Source organism: Pelodiscus sinensis, chromosome 14, assembly GCF_052426305.1.
Source record: "Pelodiscus sinensis isolate ZL-2025 chromosome 14, ASM5242630v1, whole genome shotgun sequence".
In the NCBI taxonomy this organism is placed as follows: domain Eukaryota; kingdom Metazoa; phylum Chordata; order Testudines; family Trionychidae; genus Pelodiscus; species Pelodiscus sinensis.
Window position 1 is genome coordinate 17,677,146 of NC_143065.1, and position 18,114 is coordinate 17,695,259.

At 40.1% G+C, this 18,114-nt stretch overlaps 1 protein-coding gene across 4 annotated transcripts in view; it reads right to left on the minus strand.

The window, feature by feature from the left end:
- The window catches only part of TCF12 (transcription factor 12), a 350,149-nt gene that overhangs the window by 59,567 nt on the left and 272,468 nt on the right, over positions 1–18,114 (minus strand). For all 4 annotated transcript variants that reach the window (XM_075897314.2, XM_089782003.1, XM_089782004.1 and 1 more), the window contains 2 exons: positions 16,665–16,800; positions 9,266–9,318 (listed from right to left, as the gene is read on the minus strand). In XM_075897314.2, coding sequence (XP_075753429.1) covers positions 9,266–9,318; positions 16,665–16,800 — 189 coding nt within the window. The remainder of the gene's footprint in view (positions 1–9,265; positions 9,319–16,664; positions 16,801–18,114) is intronic.

Here is an 18,114-nt window from a genome sequence, read left to right on the forward strand (position 1 = left end):
AAAAAAGCCAATCAGTTTAATAAATGATTTGAAATGTCCTCAGGTGTATTTTCCTATGAGAAGCACTTAGTTACACAATTTCATTTATGACAAAATGTATGAATAAATTTGTTTGTTATCCTTGACAGATGATTTCGGGATGTTACCAAAACAACAGAACTTCCTGTTGGGCCAAACAATCACCATTCCATAACATGATAAATAAAGGCAGGCACATTATGAAAATCAGATATGAATTAAATAAGAGATTAAAAAAAACCCTACAAAGTGAATTAGCATGATTCCACACTTCTCCTATTGAAAGATATAAAAGATTAAGTGAGTTACACATCTCTTCATATTGAACTCAGTATGACCAAACAAATTTATTTGAGAAATTAAAGGGCGATAAGGGGTCCCTCTGCTGGTCCAACTCTAGTATAATTGTGCTGAGTTTTTTTAAAAATGTTTTTGCTCACATGCAGTATGTTCAGCATTTCTCATTTACTCCCCACAGTGACATAAAATAGCATAGCTACTTATGCAGTTTTAAAATTTTCCAGTAGGTGGTTCTATAATCAAAACCCTGCTCCATATGAAAAACAGTATTTATTTTAATGAATTACTATCGGAGAAGCTTTAGGAAACTTTATGTCAAAGTGCAGATAGCTAGCTATCTATAAAAATATAAGCTCAGAGAGGCACATTTCCCTCACTTCGGGGGGAGGGCAGAGGGAAGAAAGGAGGTCTCTGGTTCGCTGCCTGGCAAAATTCTTCAGCAAACGAAGCTGTCTGGATGATCTGTCAAAAACAAATGACAATCCTTTTGTCATCTCTAGTTAGGGATCTAGCTAGTACTCCCTTAAGGAAAAATTTTTTTTTATAGGCTACCCAAGCTATCACAGCAAATGTCATGAAGTCTTGCGATTACAGCTCCAGGATTGTACGACCTGGTTTTTTTATGGCCTTGAAGTGCCATACTTAAACCTCACAAGAAACTCAATGGCACTAAAATGGCAGGCAATTTTAATTCAATTTTAAATTATATTCAGACTAGAACCAACATCTGCATCTTTGTCTCAGGATGACAAGCGAATCAGTTGTCTAGAAAACTTATGTCTGAAGTTTATTCAGGGGTTTCGACAGTTTTTCCAACAGTAGGGATTTTTACTGGCTATTTTTGATAATTACAAGATTAGAGCACAGCCAAAGTTGCCTGTCTAGCATTTATATTGATCAAGCAACCAAGAGCAATGCATTGATTTAATAGCACGACACAGGCATAAGTTTTACAGATATTACTTATTACTTTTCTAACAGACTCCAAAAATTTTCAAACAGCTTTCAAACAATGAGCATTATCAAATCACAAACCACAAGAAATAATCTTGTATTTCTAAAAGGTTTCCCCACTCTTTATTGTTGTAACAAGGAGCATAATCAATAATAGGGATGAACCAACACTTGCTCTTTGTATAAAGTGGTAGTTACAGCAATGACACATTACCTCTTCGTAAAGTTACAGAAGCTGCAGTCTAGTCATGCTGGGTTTTAACATTTTAAAGGTACATATACATTTAAGACCTTTCTATTCAGATCTCTATTATAATTTAATAGCCCTTAAATACATGCATCTGGGATGCTGTGAAAACTTAAAACAGATGAGCTAATGTCAACAGAAGGTCCTTGAAGCAAGTCCTGAAAACAGCTCTGGAGACTTCTGGCAGACATAACATGGAAGGGAATTCTACAGACCTGTTCCCTGATTGAAACAGGCTCTGCTGTGGATCTATACAGTCACAGGATCAGGATAGACAGCTTGGATAACTCATCTAATTTCAACTGCTTTGGAAGGACACTGTTGAGAGATGATCACTTAAGTACCCTCAGCCTAGATCAGTGAGAGCTTTGCAGTCTGTCAGCCACAAGTGAGGCACAAGTACAAGTGAATTGCAATAATCTAGAATGGAGATGGTGAAAACACAAAAGGCCTAACGAAGTCCATGACAGAGAAAAAAGGGAAGGATGGCTTGGAGAGGGAAACAGCCACTGCTTAAGAAGAATAGAGCCACAATAGTAGAATTCCTATGGTATTACAGAATTTTGGTGCCTGCAGAGTTTAAACATGTATTACAGCCGGTCCCCGAGTTGCGAATGGTCAACTTACAACCGTTTGCATTTATGACCGAAGCTGTCATAAATGGCGGACCCTGAGTTACGAACGCGATCCGCACTTACGAACAGTGCAGTCACGTGTAACTCTATGGGGTCCGACTTACCGACCAATTGCTTGGTCCGTAACCGGTTCATAAGTCGGAGAGAGGCTGTATTCTTTTGCTGCTTTACAAATAAATAAATACAAGTCCTTGCCCTCAGGAGCTTATACTTTGACTCAGACATAACAAACAAGGCATAACAATGAAAAGTAGTGGTGGGAGTCTGGAAGGACAGGGGTTGGAGGTTACCCTTATAAGTAATCATGAGTTCTGTATATTGTTGCCAACAGAATTTATTGACTGTTTCAATGTTTTAAATGTTATGATTGTAGTAGAGTCCAGACCAAGGATAAGATCAATTATTGCTGGCATTCAAGGAGCTTGAGACTTTAGCAAAAGTACAACAGACATCTGAGTGAGAGGATCTGAATTTACCAATTGAGCATATGGCAACATTAGGCCATTCAAAAGCCAGGGAAGTACCCTGAGCACATTACACATACAACAGTCTCTAATGTGGTGCTCCATGATTCACCACCACCACACTGGCTAGCACAGAAATTAAAAAAATCTGGAAATAAATGAAAAATAATTCCAAGAATATATATCTTCATCCAAAAAGTCATCTTAATCCCATTCTCCAAAAAGCTGACTCTGTGTCTTCCAAGTGCTATAAGTGCACTATAGTTAGGAGCAAAGTCTCAGAAATATCTTCTGAGGGTATGTCTACACTGCACGCTTATTTTGAAATAACCTATTCCGGAATAGTTATTTTGAAACAGCATGTCTATTCTGCAGGGAAGCCTCAAAATTGGTCAAAGGCAGGCTTCCCTAATGTAGACGTGCTATCTTGAGTTAGAGCTTCAGGAGGCACTGGGGAGGAATAACTTAGAATGGCCCTGGTGATGGGCTATTTCGAAATACCAGCAATGGAGCGTCTACACATGCCTTATTTCAGAATAGGCATTATTCCTCGTAGAATGAGGTTTACAGATTTCAGAATAAGCTGTTAATTATTTCGAAATTATTTTGAAATAATGGAATGGCTGTGTAAATGCTCACATTTTAATTTTGAAATGATGCTGGTTATCTTGAAATAACGGTGCAGTGTAGAGGCACTCTGACAGTTGCCAATGCTTGGTGTCCGAGAGAAATGAACAGAACGGGTAATCATCAAGTGATGCAAGAAAGGCTAGGGACACCATCCTTGCCCACCCGGGCTAATAACCACTGATGGACCTATCCTCCGTGAATTTATCTAGCTCTTTTATGAACCTTGTTATAGTCTGTTAAAACTAGGACCCTCCATTTGCTAGAAGGCTGTTACATTCACTCACTATGGTGAATTGTACTTTATTTTTAATGTGATTCAATTATCAGAGCCTTATAAGCAGACAGATATTTGGAAATATATCTGAAACTATGAATAAACTCAAGTTCCAAAATTCTCCATCTCAAAAGAAGTTGCTTTCAAGGGGGAAGATGCCCATTGAGCTGTTACCTTCCTTCAGGCCAGCTTTGTGTTTATATGTATAGGATCAGGGGGGTGAAAAAGCCATTCCTTTGCATTCAAGCCTATACTCAGAGTCCATGTAAAGACTCATATTGACTACCATGGTGCTGGATTCAACATTTGTGGTATCTCGTTTCTTCATACTTCTGTCTCTCTTTCCCACTCCACCCACACGAAAAAAATAAGGTAATTTTCCTTTTTCCTGTTATGTCACTGCTCCACAAGGGATGTTAAGAAGCATGTAATTTGTTAATCATTTAATCAACAAAAAATTGTTGACTACACGATTAATCGATAAAAGGTAGCACTGCTACCACTTAATCCTGGCTCCTGCTGGGGCCACAATTACCCCTGCTGTGGCTCTGCACAAGCAGCACTAAAAGCCAACATGGAGGTTGATGCTGAGTCCCGGCGCAAGCAGGGACTGACCTAGTCTGTCAGCCAATCTGCTAAAAAATTTACTTGCAGTGGGCAGGGTCGTGGCGTGTAGTCAACAGTGTTAACCAATAAGCATCCGCTTATTGGTTAATCATTTAGTCGACTACACTATTACATCCCTATGCTCCACAATTGCTATTCATTCATAAAGGAGGAATTCTTACAATAAATGGTAAATGTAAGTGGCATATATTCTATAGAACGTGACATATCTAGAACGCAACAGTCTACAAAATCTTCTATCCTTATCATGCTTCTAAACTGCAGTGGACTTGAATCTAGAAACAGGACTTTGCTGTTAAAATATATTAATTGATCATTTTCCATTAGGTGGAATTTTAAACTTTATATAAGAATGTTAAAGTACTGTCTGAAGACTTAGGTAATATGTTGAACAAAGTACATATTAATATCTATTTTAATATTTTAATAAATAAATTATCTTTGGGAAGGAGGGGTTAAACTTAAATAATTGGTATACAGATAAAAATCAAGACTCCTCTCAGTGAAAAGACTATCTTACCAAAAAGACAGAGGACCTGATTAGCCTCTTGCATACACAGAAGAGCTGTAAATCTCAGCAAATCACATGACTGCACATGTGTTTCTACAGGAGCTGATTTTCTAAGATATGCATCAATATATGCTGTGTATGAAGGTAAAAATCTTAGTTAGGATGAAGATGATAAAGTGGCAAAAGAAGGATCTAAAGATATTTCCAGCATTAATCTTCAGATTTTTACAATTAATTTAGTTCTACTATTAATCCATACTAAATGCTGATTATTGTAATAATTAGAGCTGAATAAACATTTCATGATGAATATTTACCCTCTTTCTCAGCCCATGGAATGTCCACAATTAGATTACACTTTCCTTAGTTATTCAAATATACTTGATTTATTTTTTAATTATTTCCTCTACAGACTGACCAGTTCACTGCAAGGATTCAGTAACTGCTCTTTAAAATTTGAGCTGAACAGTGTTTAGTTATAATTGGTCTCCAGTCACATGGCACCAGTTCTATTCCCTGACTAGATGAAGATAACACTTCAATCAGAAGAAAGACTCAAAGAAACAAATGTGATTTTGAATTTTTAATGGAAAAGATAGTACAGGTTGAACCTCTCTGGTCTGGGACTCTGTGATCCAGCAACTTCATGTTGCCGGACCAGAGAGTCCCTGGACCAGAGAGCCCAACTCTGGGCAGCGGAGTCCTGGTGCTTCAGCAGCCCCTCAAGGGAGGCCATGGAGCTATGGTTGCCAGATGGTTTCAAAAAATACCGAACCAAAAACAAAACAAAACAAACCCACCAGTATGGTCTCTTTAAGAAACACGTGGTGAGGCTTTTTGGCCCTAACAGGCTGCTGGCAGGAAAAAAATTAGAAAGTACCAGACATTTTAGGTGTCTGGTATTTTCTGAATTTTTTTACTCAACAGGAGGCGAAAATACCAAAGTGTCCGGTTCAATACAGGACACCTGGCAATCCTACATGGAGCCCCGATGGCCCCTCGGAGCAGGCTGTGGAGTCCTGGCGGCCCCAGAGCAGAGCAGCAGAGGCTCTGAGGGTGCGGGGTCTGGCAGCTTTAGGGCAATGGAGCCCTAGAAGCCCCAGGAGCTCAGGAGCAGGGGAGCCTGGAAGAGGAGCCGACCTCCACCTGAACCAGCAAACTCACTCCTTTAGAATCAGTCAGGTCCCCAGGATGTCAGACCAGGGAGGTCCAAGCCATGGCTGATAAGTATAAACCATAGAATACTATAAATTTTTTCAATGCAACACAAGCCTTGTCTAAGGCAACAAGCTCAAAAAGTATACTACTGTGAAGATTTAATGAATAGGTGCCCTTTTTTCCTTGCCCTATTTGCACAATATGCCTAGGTTTTAAAACAGGGCTACTCAATTTTGGAAGCCCTGGGGTCCACAATGATACTCACAGCACGTCAAGGGCTGCAACTTAATTGTGACTGCATATACATGAAAATATATATGCAAATATATGCAAATAGCTTCTTTCACACTCACAGGCATGAATACAAAGATTAAGGCAAGACTACACAACACGCAGGCCCCATTGAAGTCAGTTCTGCTGATTTTAATAAAATGCAATATTCCCCTTGTTTCTACCCATATGACAGCACTTTTAATGAGCAATGACAATCCAGGAATTTAACTACTAAAATGCAAATCAATAGAAGACCATTATATTGAATCACCGTTGTGGAATGTGTTCCCAGTTGAAGCCATGTTCAAAGGATCCCCCCGTGGGCGACGTGTTAAGCCCCGCGTAAACCCAAATTGCACTGCGGGCCACAAACCAACGGGCTGTAGACCTGTTTTAAAGCATGTAATCAGATCTAACTGCCTGTAGACAAGCACTCTGAGTGCTTTGGGAACCCTTTTCTCCCTGCTGTATCAAGTTGTCCCAGCCATATAAAATATACTGTTTTCAACGCTGTCCTGGAGCATGAATGCTTAACATTAACTTCTGCAAACATTTTTACAAAAAATCCTCTACCATGTTAATGTCTGCAGAAAGCAAACACAAAAGCTAGATTCATTCAGATGTGAGTTTCAGATGTCACTCACCAAAATGTTGGATATGTTCATACAAACCTAATAATTTTTTAGCTATTTTGGTTTTTCACTACTAGGACAACCAAGGACAAGTGAAAAAAATCATCTAAAAACAAATAGTGTAAGAAAACATCTGACATGAGATGTCCACCACAACGCAAAGGAAAAAGTATTTTTTAAGACATAGGAAGATTATTTAAAAGTCCTTATCTTACTAAAAAAATAAACATTAGTTTTCCATGTAAATGAAGATTACCTAGAAAGTTAAACTACTATGAAGCATCTATGTTTACATGAGGTTTATAATAACTACAAATATTAAAGAGAATCAATCCTTTAGAAGCTCAATTCAAAATGTATTCTTATAACTTATATTTTAAGTAATAAAGCCTCGTTCCCCTCCTTTGTTATTTTTCATATAAGAATTATTTTAATTTACTGAATAGAACATCTGTAGCACAGAGATTAAATATGCTGATTCACTTTTTACCTTCGCCAAAATACAATCTGACTTGTTAGCATGGTACATTCCAAACAATTTTGTTGTCAGAATTTCAAGTTGTCATACATTTCTGTAGTCAATAAAACTAAATTTTGTTCAACTTTCCACCAAGACAAGGCATCTTACATTAAAAATATCAGACTTCTGTTTGATTTTGGTGTCATCCTGCTTAGTACATTCAGGACCATGATGATTTTACAAAATTTATCACCAGCATACTGATGACTCTCAGTATCTGCTTTCTCTTTCCATCACTGAGGTTTGTTCAGTGTTTAATAAAATAAGTCTTTTGCAATTCTGTTTCTTCATTTAGAAGACGAAAAATTAAATAAGAAACATTAAAAACATGCTGCTTTTTACCATTAGTGTTGGGTAAGAGAAATTAGAAGAATTTTTCATTCACTAATATGTTCTCTTTACCTGGCCAGTGCTACTAAATATTAATACGTAATTTGACTTTTATGACTCCTAGAATTATAGCAACAAATTACACAAAAACTGCATTGTTACATGTTTTAGCTACTCTATCATTTTAAATATATTTTTGTTAATCTAGAAGAAATCATCTGTTAACTGGAGAGGCACCCCTGCATAACACACAACTAACTTAAAATGTAAATTGCCAAACTATTTTTAGCTGCTGCAGAAAAAAATATTCCTGGCCTAGGAAATAATGAGTTCAGGCATTGTGTTCATTTTGTTTATCAAGCAGCTATTCAGCCTCTAGTGGGGCCCAAGTGCTTATGCAAGCAAAAGCTTTTAAGAGTGCCTGCAGCTGCAATCCTGGCTTCCAGGTAGGCTGCAGGTTCATAGCACAGCTGCCCCAGGCCATCTAAACTATCTCAGTTCCATCTGGAAGTACAGTTAAAATGAGATTTCAGATTCAGGGTTTTGTATATCACAGTGAAGGAGGAAAGGGGAGTGACTAGAAGACATCATCTATACTTCAGTTTTAATACTAAAATAAAATAAAATAAAATAAAATAAAATAAAAAAGAGCTCAGACCCTTTTTGCTCCTACTGCATTACGGTTGCCTGTACAGTGCATTCTATTCAGCCTATATGGCTTTGAGTTAGGACTCATCCAACTGCACCTGCACCAGTGTGTTAAGTACTGCCAAATAAAAGCCCAACATCCATTTACACAACAAAGAGATATACCCTGCAAGGCAGTAGAGCTTCTCTCCCCTCCCGTCTTGTTTATTCTTAACAGGGAGGAAAAAAAAAATCTTTCCTCACTTCAGTGGGGATTTTTCACTTCATGTGGATTTTTAAATGAAGATTCATTTATAAACAATTTTCATCCTTTAAAGAATAAAGTATATTTAATACCACAAAACACCCCTCTAGCATTAGATTATCACAGCCATTAATGATTTTTCCACCACAACCCTTCCAACCTTTTTCATCAAAGCCCTTTATTCTCAAAGGATAAATTTTCTAGCAAAGAGGGATCAACAAACTAGTTGCTTGAAAGCCTTCCTGATGGTAGGCTGAAGTTAGGAAAAGCTTAATGAAGGCTTTAAAATCCACCAGGGCTTCACAATGAACATCTGACTTGGTGATTTATGCATATTAATAACCTCAGTTCTACTGAGGCAAGCTGAGCTGTACATGTCCTCCGAATCTTAATGTCTTCAGCTCCATTGGGATTATTACAAATGTAAATTTCTAAGATTCTCAGCTATTAATCTCTGTCTGTCCTCCTGTTCAGCAACATAATGACTAATTAAACATCAAAAGACCTGTACAGGAGATCTTCTTTGACAGCTCCTGGTCCAGCTCTCTTCCCAAGAGGGGAATTCAAATGACAGGGACAAGTGGGTAAGTGCATATGAGTGAAGTACAAACCATTGATATGAAATCTAAAAACTATGCATGAAATGTATATTTACACCTTAGGAACTGCTGCAAAATAGCGTGGCTGTTTGTGGTCACTAGATAAAGCCTGCCTAATGATAACTGAAAAGACTGTGCATCAAGTAAACAGTGCGCTTTAAGCCCAATTTGTTTACTATAAGTTAAAAAATCAGTACTTACAGAAGAAGGCAAACCAGGGGGCACCTTTCTTACTTTCTTTGTCTGTAAAGGATCTGCACACAGAAAACAACACATTTCATCAGCTATGCTGTGTTAGAAAGGAGTAACAACAAGGAACAGCCACACTAAACAACTGATTATTTTCCCCACAATACAGTCCCCATTTTCTAGCTTCATACAACTTTTCCTCTGCACCAATGAAAGGTGTCAAACACATTAGAAGAAAGTTACAATGATTAACACATTTGTGCCTTTTTCTACAATCCTGCCCTTGCTCACATTACCTTTGATCTCAGGGGATTCTCCTTGCGGAAATGCAGTGACCCCTGACAACAACAACACTATTAGATATATTGATACCGTAGTGCATTCACTAAACAATGGCCTGTAAAGTGTATGAGGTGGAAGGTGGATTAACTGTGGACATCAATTAATCCCTTGCCTGTATTCTTGGTAAAATTAGAATTGCAAACACCTTTATAGTACAATAAAATTGAAATTAAGCTAAACTGTGGCTTTTAAAAACAATAATTTCATCTAAATGGATTACAGCATTCATATGCAGAGTTTATTGCAGCACCTCAGCTACCAGCAACAGTGAAGCTGATTAAACAACTAGTTAACACTCTTCACAAGTCACCAAGACAATCAAACCATATTTTTCAGAATATTTGGAAAGTTGAAAATATGGTACCCACTTCTCTACACCAATAATTCACTTCCATGTCACTAGGGAAGCCAGCTAGTACAGCTGCATACATTAAGAACTGGAAAAAAATGCACAAAATAAAATTTAATTCAACTATAGTCAATGTGCAAATTAGGTTTCCTGGCATTACAAGTCTGCCACAGTAAACAATTTTGTCTGTTGACATCATCATTTGTCTGTTGACATCATCATTTGTACTTTGGATTCATCCAGTTTTCCACAACACAAAATGAACTCTTTCCATCTTAATTTAGAACTACAATGGCAAATGTAACATTTGGATGTAGCAAGCTGAAAAGTATCTTCTTCCTCCACTGGGTAATGAAATGGAAAGATAATAAAGGGAACACATTTATTTTCTATTCCTCACTTCTCTCCAGGATATCTCTGCTATGATATGTATTATATTATGCTAGAGAAAAAAAAGTTACTTACCTTTTGTAACTGTCATTCTTCAAGATCCCATTCCATTCATTATGAGTGTGCACCCACATGAAGAGTTGTTGGGAGATTTTTGCCTTAGTGCAGTCAGCTGTGGTGCCCTTGAGTGCCATTCTCAAGCATCAGTACATCAGGTGCCACAGACCCTATGCCTTCTCACTTCCTTCTTGCTGGCAACTCCAACAGAGGGTTAGAAGGGTGGGTAATGGAATGAACATGAGCAACATATCTCAAAGAACAACAGTTACCAAATGTTTATTATCTGAATGCTTGCTCATGTCAATTCCATTCTTCGTGACTCACAAGCCATGTCTCTGGAGCTGGGCTCAGAGTTCAAAGTTGTGCAGCTTGCAATAATGCTTTACCAAAGCCAGTGTCATCTCAGCCTTGCTGGGTAAGAGTGTAGTGAGACGTGAACATGCGAATGGATGCCTTGGTGGAGTCTCTAAAGATACCTGGATTTGGCAATTGGGCCTGGAAGGATGCTGCTGAGGTCTGCGCCCCAGTCAAGAAGACTGCTACAATTGCTGACGAAGGCACTTTTGCCTGATCATAGCAAAACTGGATGCATGCAATGATGCATAATGAAATTCTCTGAGACAATCCTTCACCTCATCTGCCACTATTAGGAACAGCTGTGTCAACTTACAGAAAGATTTGGTCCTTTCAATGTAGAAGACTAGTGCTTTCGTAATGTCCAGGGAGTTCAACCTATGCGCTCTTCCGGCTTATGATGTTTTGGGAAGAAGACTGGCAAGAATATGTCCTGCCTTGTGTGGAACTGCAAAACCACCTTGGGCAAGAAAAGCTGGGTGTGGCTGCATCTGGACCTGTCCTTGAAAAATCACTGTATAAGGCAGCTTAAAGCTAAATCCTCTAATCTCAGAGATCTGTAGGGGAGACATCACCACCAGGAATGACTCCTAAAAAATGGAAATGAGCCATGTAAGCACTCGAATCAGGTCCCATGAAGGGACACGCTATCCGAATCAGGGATAGAGTTGTTCCAGAACTTCTAAGAGCCAGACCACGATATGAGCAAAGACCAATCTGCCCTGGAATTAGGGATGAAAAGCTGATATGGTGCCAAGTAGACCTCCATTGATGAAACAGACTACACCTGGGGCTTGAGATGCAGAAGACTGACATTCAGGATTGACTGCAGCAAGGCCTACTCAGGCCTAATATCTTGGGTCAAGGCCCAAAATGTGAAATACTTCCATTTGGCCAGATAGGTTGCTCTGGTGGATAACTTTCTACTCTCCAGTAGGACTTGCTGGACACAGGCTGAGCACTCCTGCCTTTTGGCATTCAACCATGCAGCACCCAAGCTGTCATGTGCAACACTGCCAGGATCAGGTGCAGGAGATTGCCATGGTTCTGGGATAGAAGTTAAGAGCAGAGAAGCAGCTGCAGTGGGGCTGTTACCTACAGGTGCAGCAGCATATTGAAGTAAGGCCAAGCCGGAGTTATCAGGATCATTTTGGTCCCGTCCTGCCTTATCTTCATGAGGTCTCCGTGGATGAATGGCACTTGTCAGAAGGCATACATTAGAGCCCCACACCCCAGGAATAGGAAGACATCTGTCAAGGGGTTCCAGCCACCAAAATGGACTTGATTGGGAATACAGTGCTAGCGATCTAAAGAGGCAAACTGGTGACCTGTGCTGATGCAGAGACCAGGATGGAGTGATGAAGAGCTCTGCTTCAGCTCTGAAGACTGGAGGTGTTCACTTATCTTCTGGGAGGCTTTCATGGCTGACTTGCGGTTGTTACCATTTCAGCATGTGGTGCTGCCTACATTGGAGAATCCTTTTCTCTCTAAGCACCAGAAGAGGCTGAAGTGGTGCTGATTCCACTATAAGTTTGGGTCCCCTACTGCTCCCTGGAGTCATTGAGGGATCCCTTTTGGTGAAGGGGTAGGAAGTCCCCTAGGAAGATGTATCCCCATGTGGCTCCGGAATGGGCAGGCGACCCAACAGGACCCTTTACTCAATGCTCTTTGGTCCTTCCTGCTCAGTGTCAGGTCATGCTTTTTCTACTTCTTCTTTGGCATGGGCAAAGGAGGATGATGTTGGGTAAAGTGGTCCTGCTTTTAGCAGGGGCTTGGACATGAAGACCTTCTGAGGTCTCCTCCAACCCTATTATTCTAAAGCGGTGAGGAGGGGCAAGAGAGGAGAACCTAAGGCCCAGGGCTTGGATGCAGCCCCTGGCTTGCCTGGATCCAGTCCCTGTGGCTCAGGGCTCCCTCTCCCAGCACTGGGGAGCCCGTGCTAATGCTCCAGCCCCCTACCCACCGCGGGGCTGGAGCACACAAAATATACTGGCCTAGGACCCTGGAATACAAGGGGAATGTGGAGAGTATCTTTCTCTTTCTTAGTTGAGGGCCCAACAGTTTGGTTTGGGGTTTTTTTTGTTTTATTTGTTTTTGCTTATCATTTGTGCGCAGATCCTGACTGATTTTTCTGTGTGTCAGCGGCTCTCTCACCTCTGGTGTTTGGAATGAACTATGCACTGTGCCAGGTGCAGGCTCTGGCCAGTAGATACTTACCTTCAGGCAGCACCTAGACAGCAGCCCAGTAGTACCCTCCGGCAGACTCCTTGCCTTCCATGCCCTCACACGCCACTCCAAGCAACTAGCTGCAGGGGCAATGTGCTCTCTGTGCATCATTTGCCTTTTGGGGGTGGGGAGGAGGGCTCTCTGCATACTGCCTGTACTACAAGCTCAGCCCAGGAAGCTCCCATTGGCTGGTTTTCACCCAATGGGAGCTGCGAGATTGTGTTGGGGACAGTGGCAGTGCACAGAATACATGGCCCCTGCAACTAGCTTCTCTGAGCAGTGTGAAAGAGTGCGGCAGGCAGGGACTCGACCAGAGGCTCCTGTTGGGCCATTGAGTGGTGGGTGGGTCAGATATGATAGTGTAGGAAGCTAGACTTGGTCCACAGATCATTTTTTGCTCACTCCTGGCTTAAAACCATGAAACTAGGGCATACCCCATCAGGAACAAAATCCCCACTGGAACCTTAACTTGCTATTTCAAAAAACTCAACTATTTACAGCTCTAATACACAAATGAAACAAGGAAACCGCTGTTGACTTGCTTAGGAAAAGGAGAGAGATGCTCTGACCAACCCCATGAGCACTAAGAAGGAACTGAAAGGCCAAAGGGCTGTTGGAACCTGATATACCAACACACTCCAGGTGGCATCACAATCAACCTTATGGATATTGCTAAGGCAAAAATCACCAACAACTGGCATGCACTCACAGAAAAGAGAGTCAACATGAGCAAGCAGTTGAAGAGGAACTACACTTCAGAAATGTTTACACTGTATTTTCTAAAATTACTGCACGTATTTTTAGGGAGGTGGGCATGGGCTGAGAATACCTCTCCTTTACAGCCACAAATTCTCAGGTCTTGAGTTGCAGCCACTCAGTTCCCGCAAGGACAAGAAGGACTCCACTATAGATCTGCAAAGGTTTGCCCTCCCCCCACCTTTTTTCCTTTTAATAAGCACCAGAAGCTAGAATAAAATTCCTCTGGAAACACCAAATTGGACCAAATCTTATAACAAAATCTCATGACACCAACCAATTTTAAATAGTTTCCACATAAAATCATAGTTTATCCTAAATTTTAGGATTGGAGATCCCACTATGCAAGTTTCACATCTCTAGTATCTCACTTCACATTCAGTGTCATTCTACCTGTGTCCATAGGGGAGACGTATGCCGTTACCAGGTATCAGTCCCATTCAACACCTAAGTATACTACTCTACAGCATTTGGTCACTGTTGATTCAATCAGCACAAGAATAAAGATCATTCCCAGCAACTGGAATTGTGTCCTTGTCTGCACATTTGTGCCCTTTTCTAAAATCATGCTATATGCTCACCTTAACTTTGATTTTCAGAAGTCAATTATCCAAAAAGGATTACATTAATGTGAACTAGCATACTTTTAGTTTGCATTTACATGGGGGAATTAACAGTGCAACACTTTGGTCTTAAAAGGAGAGCAGTGAAGACAAACCCTCAATCTCCTACAAAATTGTCTATCACCCTTGCTCTAGCACCCAGCCAGCCTCCTCACAAGGTGCTCGACTGAGTGACCAGTAAGTCTACATTCTCTTTAAATGTTCCTGTTCTCAGCCACATCCTGGACAGCTTTACAGATTTCTTTATCAACAGTTCTCATCTGTGTTAAGAAGCATGTGTTAAAAAGGACAGTGTAAAAAAACAAAACAAAGTGCTCTCTATCCCCAAAATTAAAGGGCAATTATCTTTGTGAATGAGATTGAACGTCAGAAATGCACAAATGGGAGCCAGTTGTAATTTTTGTAAAGGATAATTCTACCAAATCTGACATGTCTAATTGAAGACATGAAAGACATTACTTCAAACATATTCAGTACCTATTTCAATATGTCACACAAATGGATAATTTCTAACAACTGCTAAAACTCCAAGAAAAGAGGTCTCATTTTATGAAGTTTTGTTGTGGATAAACAATGGTTTAAATTGTTAAGTTACATACGGTTAATTTACATATTCTATGTGGCTTAAATAAATCTTCATTTGATGTATATAGGTAAAACTAACATGCACGAGAAGAACCAGAAATGTGCAGAAATAAGCCAGACAACTACAACAATCCTGGGATTGGGGGAGGGAGAAAGCCCTGTCAGACAGAGGGAAAAGGCCCCCACCGACTGGGAGGCTTATGGGGGAGAGAAAAGGCTTCGGCTAGGCAGGAGAGGAAGGCTAGGGGGAAAGAGTAGCCCCCTGCCAGATGGAGGAGAGGGCTGGAGGGAGAAGGCCCTTGCTGGTCGGGGAGACTGGGGGCGGAAAAAAAGCCCTGCTCCCCGGGGTGGGAGAAAGCCCCACCAACTGGTACCCTGTACCCTGAGCCACTCCTCTCCCCCAAGCCTCATTCACACCCTTCCACATCTCTATCCCCCTGCTGTGAGCCCCTCTATAACCTTCTACCATGTAGGGTAACCATTAGTCCTGTTTTTCCCAGGCAGTCCTATATTTAAGGGTTGTTCCCAGCATCCCGACTTTAAAAAAAAAAACCAAACAGGCACCTTGTCCAGTATGTCTCCTGCAGCAGGGGGCAGGGAGGAGCCACCAGCACTCAAGGCTTCAGCCACTGAAGCTCCAGCACCGGTGGCTCCTCTTCCCTCCCCACAACTCTGGCACCAGCAGCTTCTTTCTCCCCTCACCCACAGGGCTAGAGCCCTGAGCACCGGCGACTCCCCTTCCCTGAAGGGTTGAAGCCCCAAGTTCCGCCCCACCCCCCCGCAGGGCTGGAGCCCCACGCACCAGCAGCCTCTGCTTGGTGTTCTATATTTGGCATGGGGAAATATGTTCACCCTACTACCTCGACTCCTGCACCCCCCACAATGTCAGCCCCCAGCCTGAAGGACCTGGGCAATGCCAAGTAAGTTTACTAGTAAAGTAATATAAATTACAATCTGCTGGACTACATAGTTGATATAAAGACCTTACAAGTTGCAACAGTCAGATGTTCTGTCAATGGCTAACAATAAGGTCCACTTACATTCTGTAGTTGCTCCAAGATGAGGCACATAATATTTAATTGTGAACAGTCTTAAAAAACACCCCTGAAGCATATTTTACTAGCAACATAACAAATCTGTTATGAATCTTATGGTATGCACTAAATAAAAATTATTATACTATCTTTAACTGCTACAAAATTAACAGGATCCTTAAACCAGCTACACTCAACTCTAGATTACCCTGAATAGAGTAAATTCAATAAGGGATAATTGTTCTTTCCTTTGCATTTTCATAGTGTATAATAGTAATGACCTCAAGGTCAGGCATTTCTAGAAATTAATGATGGCCTGGGTTAAGGGCACTCAGCTACTTCAGCTGGACATCAATTGGTATCCCTCTGTCATTATTGCTTGTAGAAGTAAGATTTTTGTAATGCAATACTGATCAGTGCTGAACTAAAATCAATGTCTCAAGCATATTATCCCTTATTTAGCTACCTCAAGTAGCAAATAGTGCCCTAAAAAGAATTATTTGCAATATATATATGTGTGAGTGTGTGTGTGTGTGTGTGTGTGTGTGTGTGTGTATTATATATATATATATATATATATATATATATATATATATATATATATATATATATATATAAAATGATGTCTAAAATAAGGCAGATGTGAAAAGCAGATTAGCATTAAAGGTCTAAGAATAGTCCATAGTACTGACCAAGAACTGATGAGTCATGAAGTGGTCTTCGGCGTGGATTTGTAGTAGCAAATGGGTAATACGTTGTTCCAGGTTTTCCTGAGGATGACAACTGACCAGGGCTTCCAAGCCCCATATCTGATCGTAGGAGACTGGACTGTAGAACAAACAATGATAATCAAATTACTGTAATTACAAAGCTTTACATTATGTTATATATGAATTATTAATTATGCTAGCTGCCAGTGGCACTTATAGCCGTTTATTCAGTTTTTATCAAGGTCTTAACATCTAAAGAAATGTTTATATGTATTATTATTATTCCGAGAACGTACTTTTGCAAGAGCAGAGAGACCAATAGCCCAATTCTAAAGAACAAAAGTTATTTGTCTGTAAATCTGGGAAAAAGACTTAATTCCACTTAAAAGCTCTACCTACTAATACATCAGACTACACAGTAAACAAAATATATAGTTATTTAATCTGTAATAAAAATGGATTAAACTGTTAAAAGATATCATATCTATAATGTGAGATTAGGATTTATTATTCAGGTTTAGTAGGCATGCATTGGTGAATTCATACAGAGAAATTATCCTCAATATCAATCTAACACATAAAAGACAAGGTATATACTGATTACATGTACTATGTGGAATATTTCAAAATAGTCAAAATAAGTAATTCTTTATTTACGCTTGCAGAGAGAATCATTGTGTAAAGCATCATTTTAATCTTGCTTTTGCCTGGTATTGGGTTTCATCACTAACCCTAATCTTGGGCTGAGTTTTCATCGTTGCAGAGGGCTTTGCCACTTAAAGTGGAAATCAAACGGAGTTCTGCAGTTACAGGTTGAAACAAACCCCAAGCTCAGGGTGAAACTCACGGTGTTCTTTATAAAGTAAGTATATGGCTACTGAACAAAAGCAGCTCATTCTCTAAAACAGTAACACTGAATACCTCACACAGTTTTCCCTCATACTCTGTAAACAGTCCACACTGCTCGGGCCATTTCTTATATAAAAATTTGGCATCTATAGTAATATACCTTAATGGCAACTCTGAGCCAACTAGCATCTGGTTCTTTGATCTTTTTCCTCATCACCTGAAGCCTGGTGCAGACCCAACTCATTTACATTGTGTTTTATAGCTTTACTTGTATTGTACTAATCTAATTTGTGATAAAATGAACCTCAAGGATAATTATGCAGATAGAAAGAAGAGATGCTAAAAGCATGCTGCTGTGTATTGAAATATCTTAATATTGTTTGCCTGGGCTTACACTGGGCTAACCATACCTAATAATTGAGTTGCAGGACAATAAGTGGCAGGAAATGTTGAAAATAATTTATCATTAAACATTAAAATATGCACATTTAAACAGAGTTTCACAAGTAGCAGAGTGTTTTACAGGGGCTAAAAGTTACCTTCGATTTTTAGCAATCTTGCAAATCAGATGATGTTAACAATT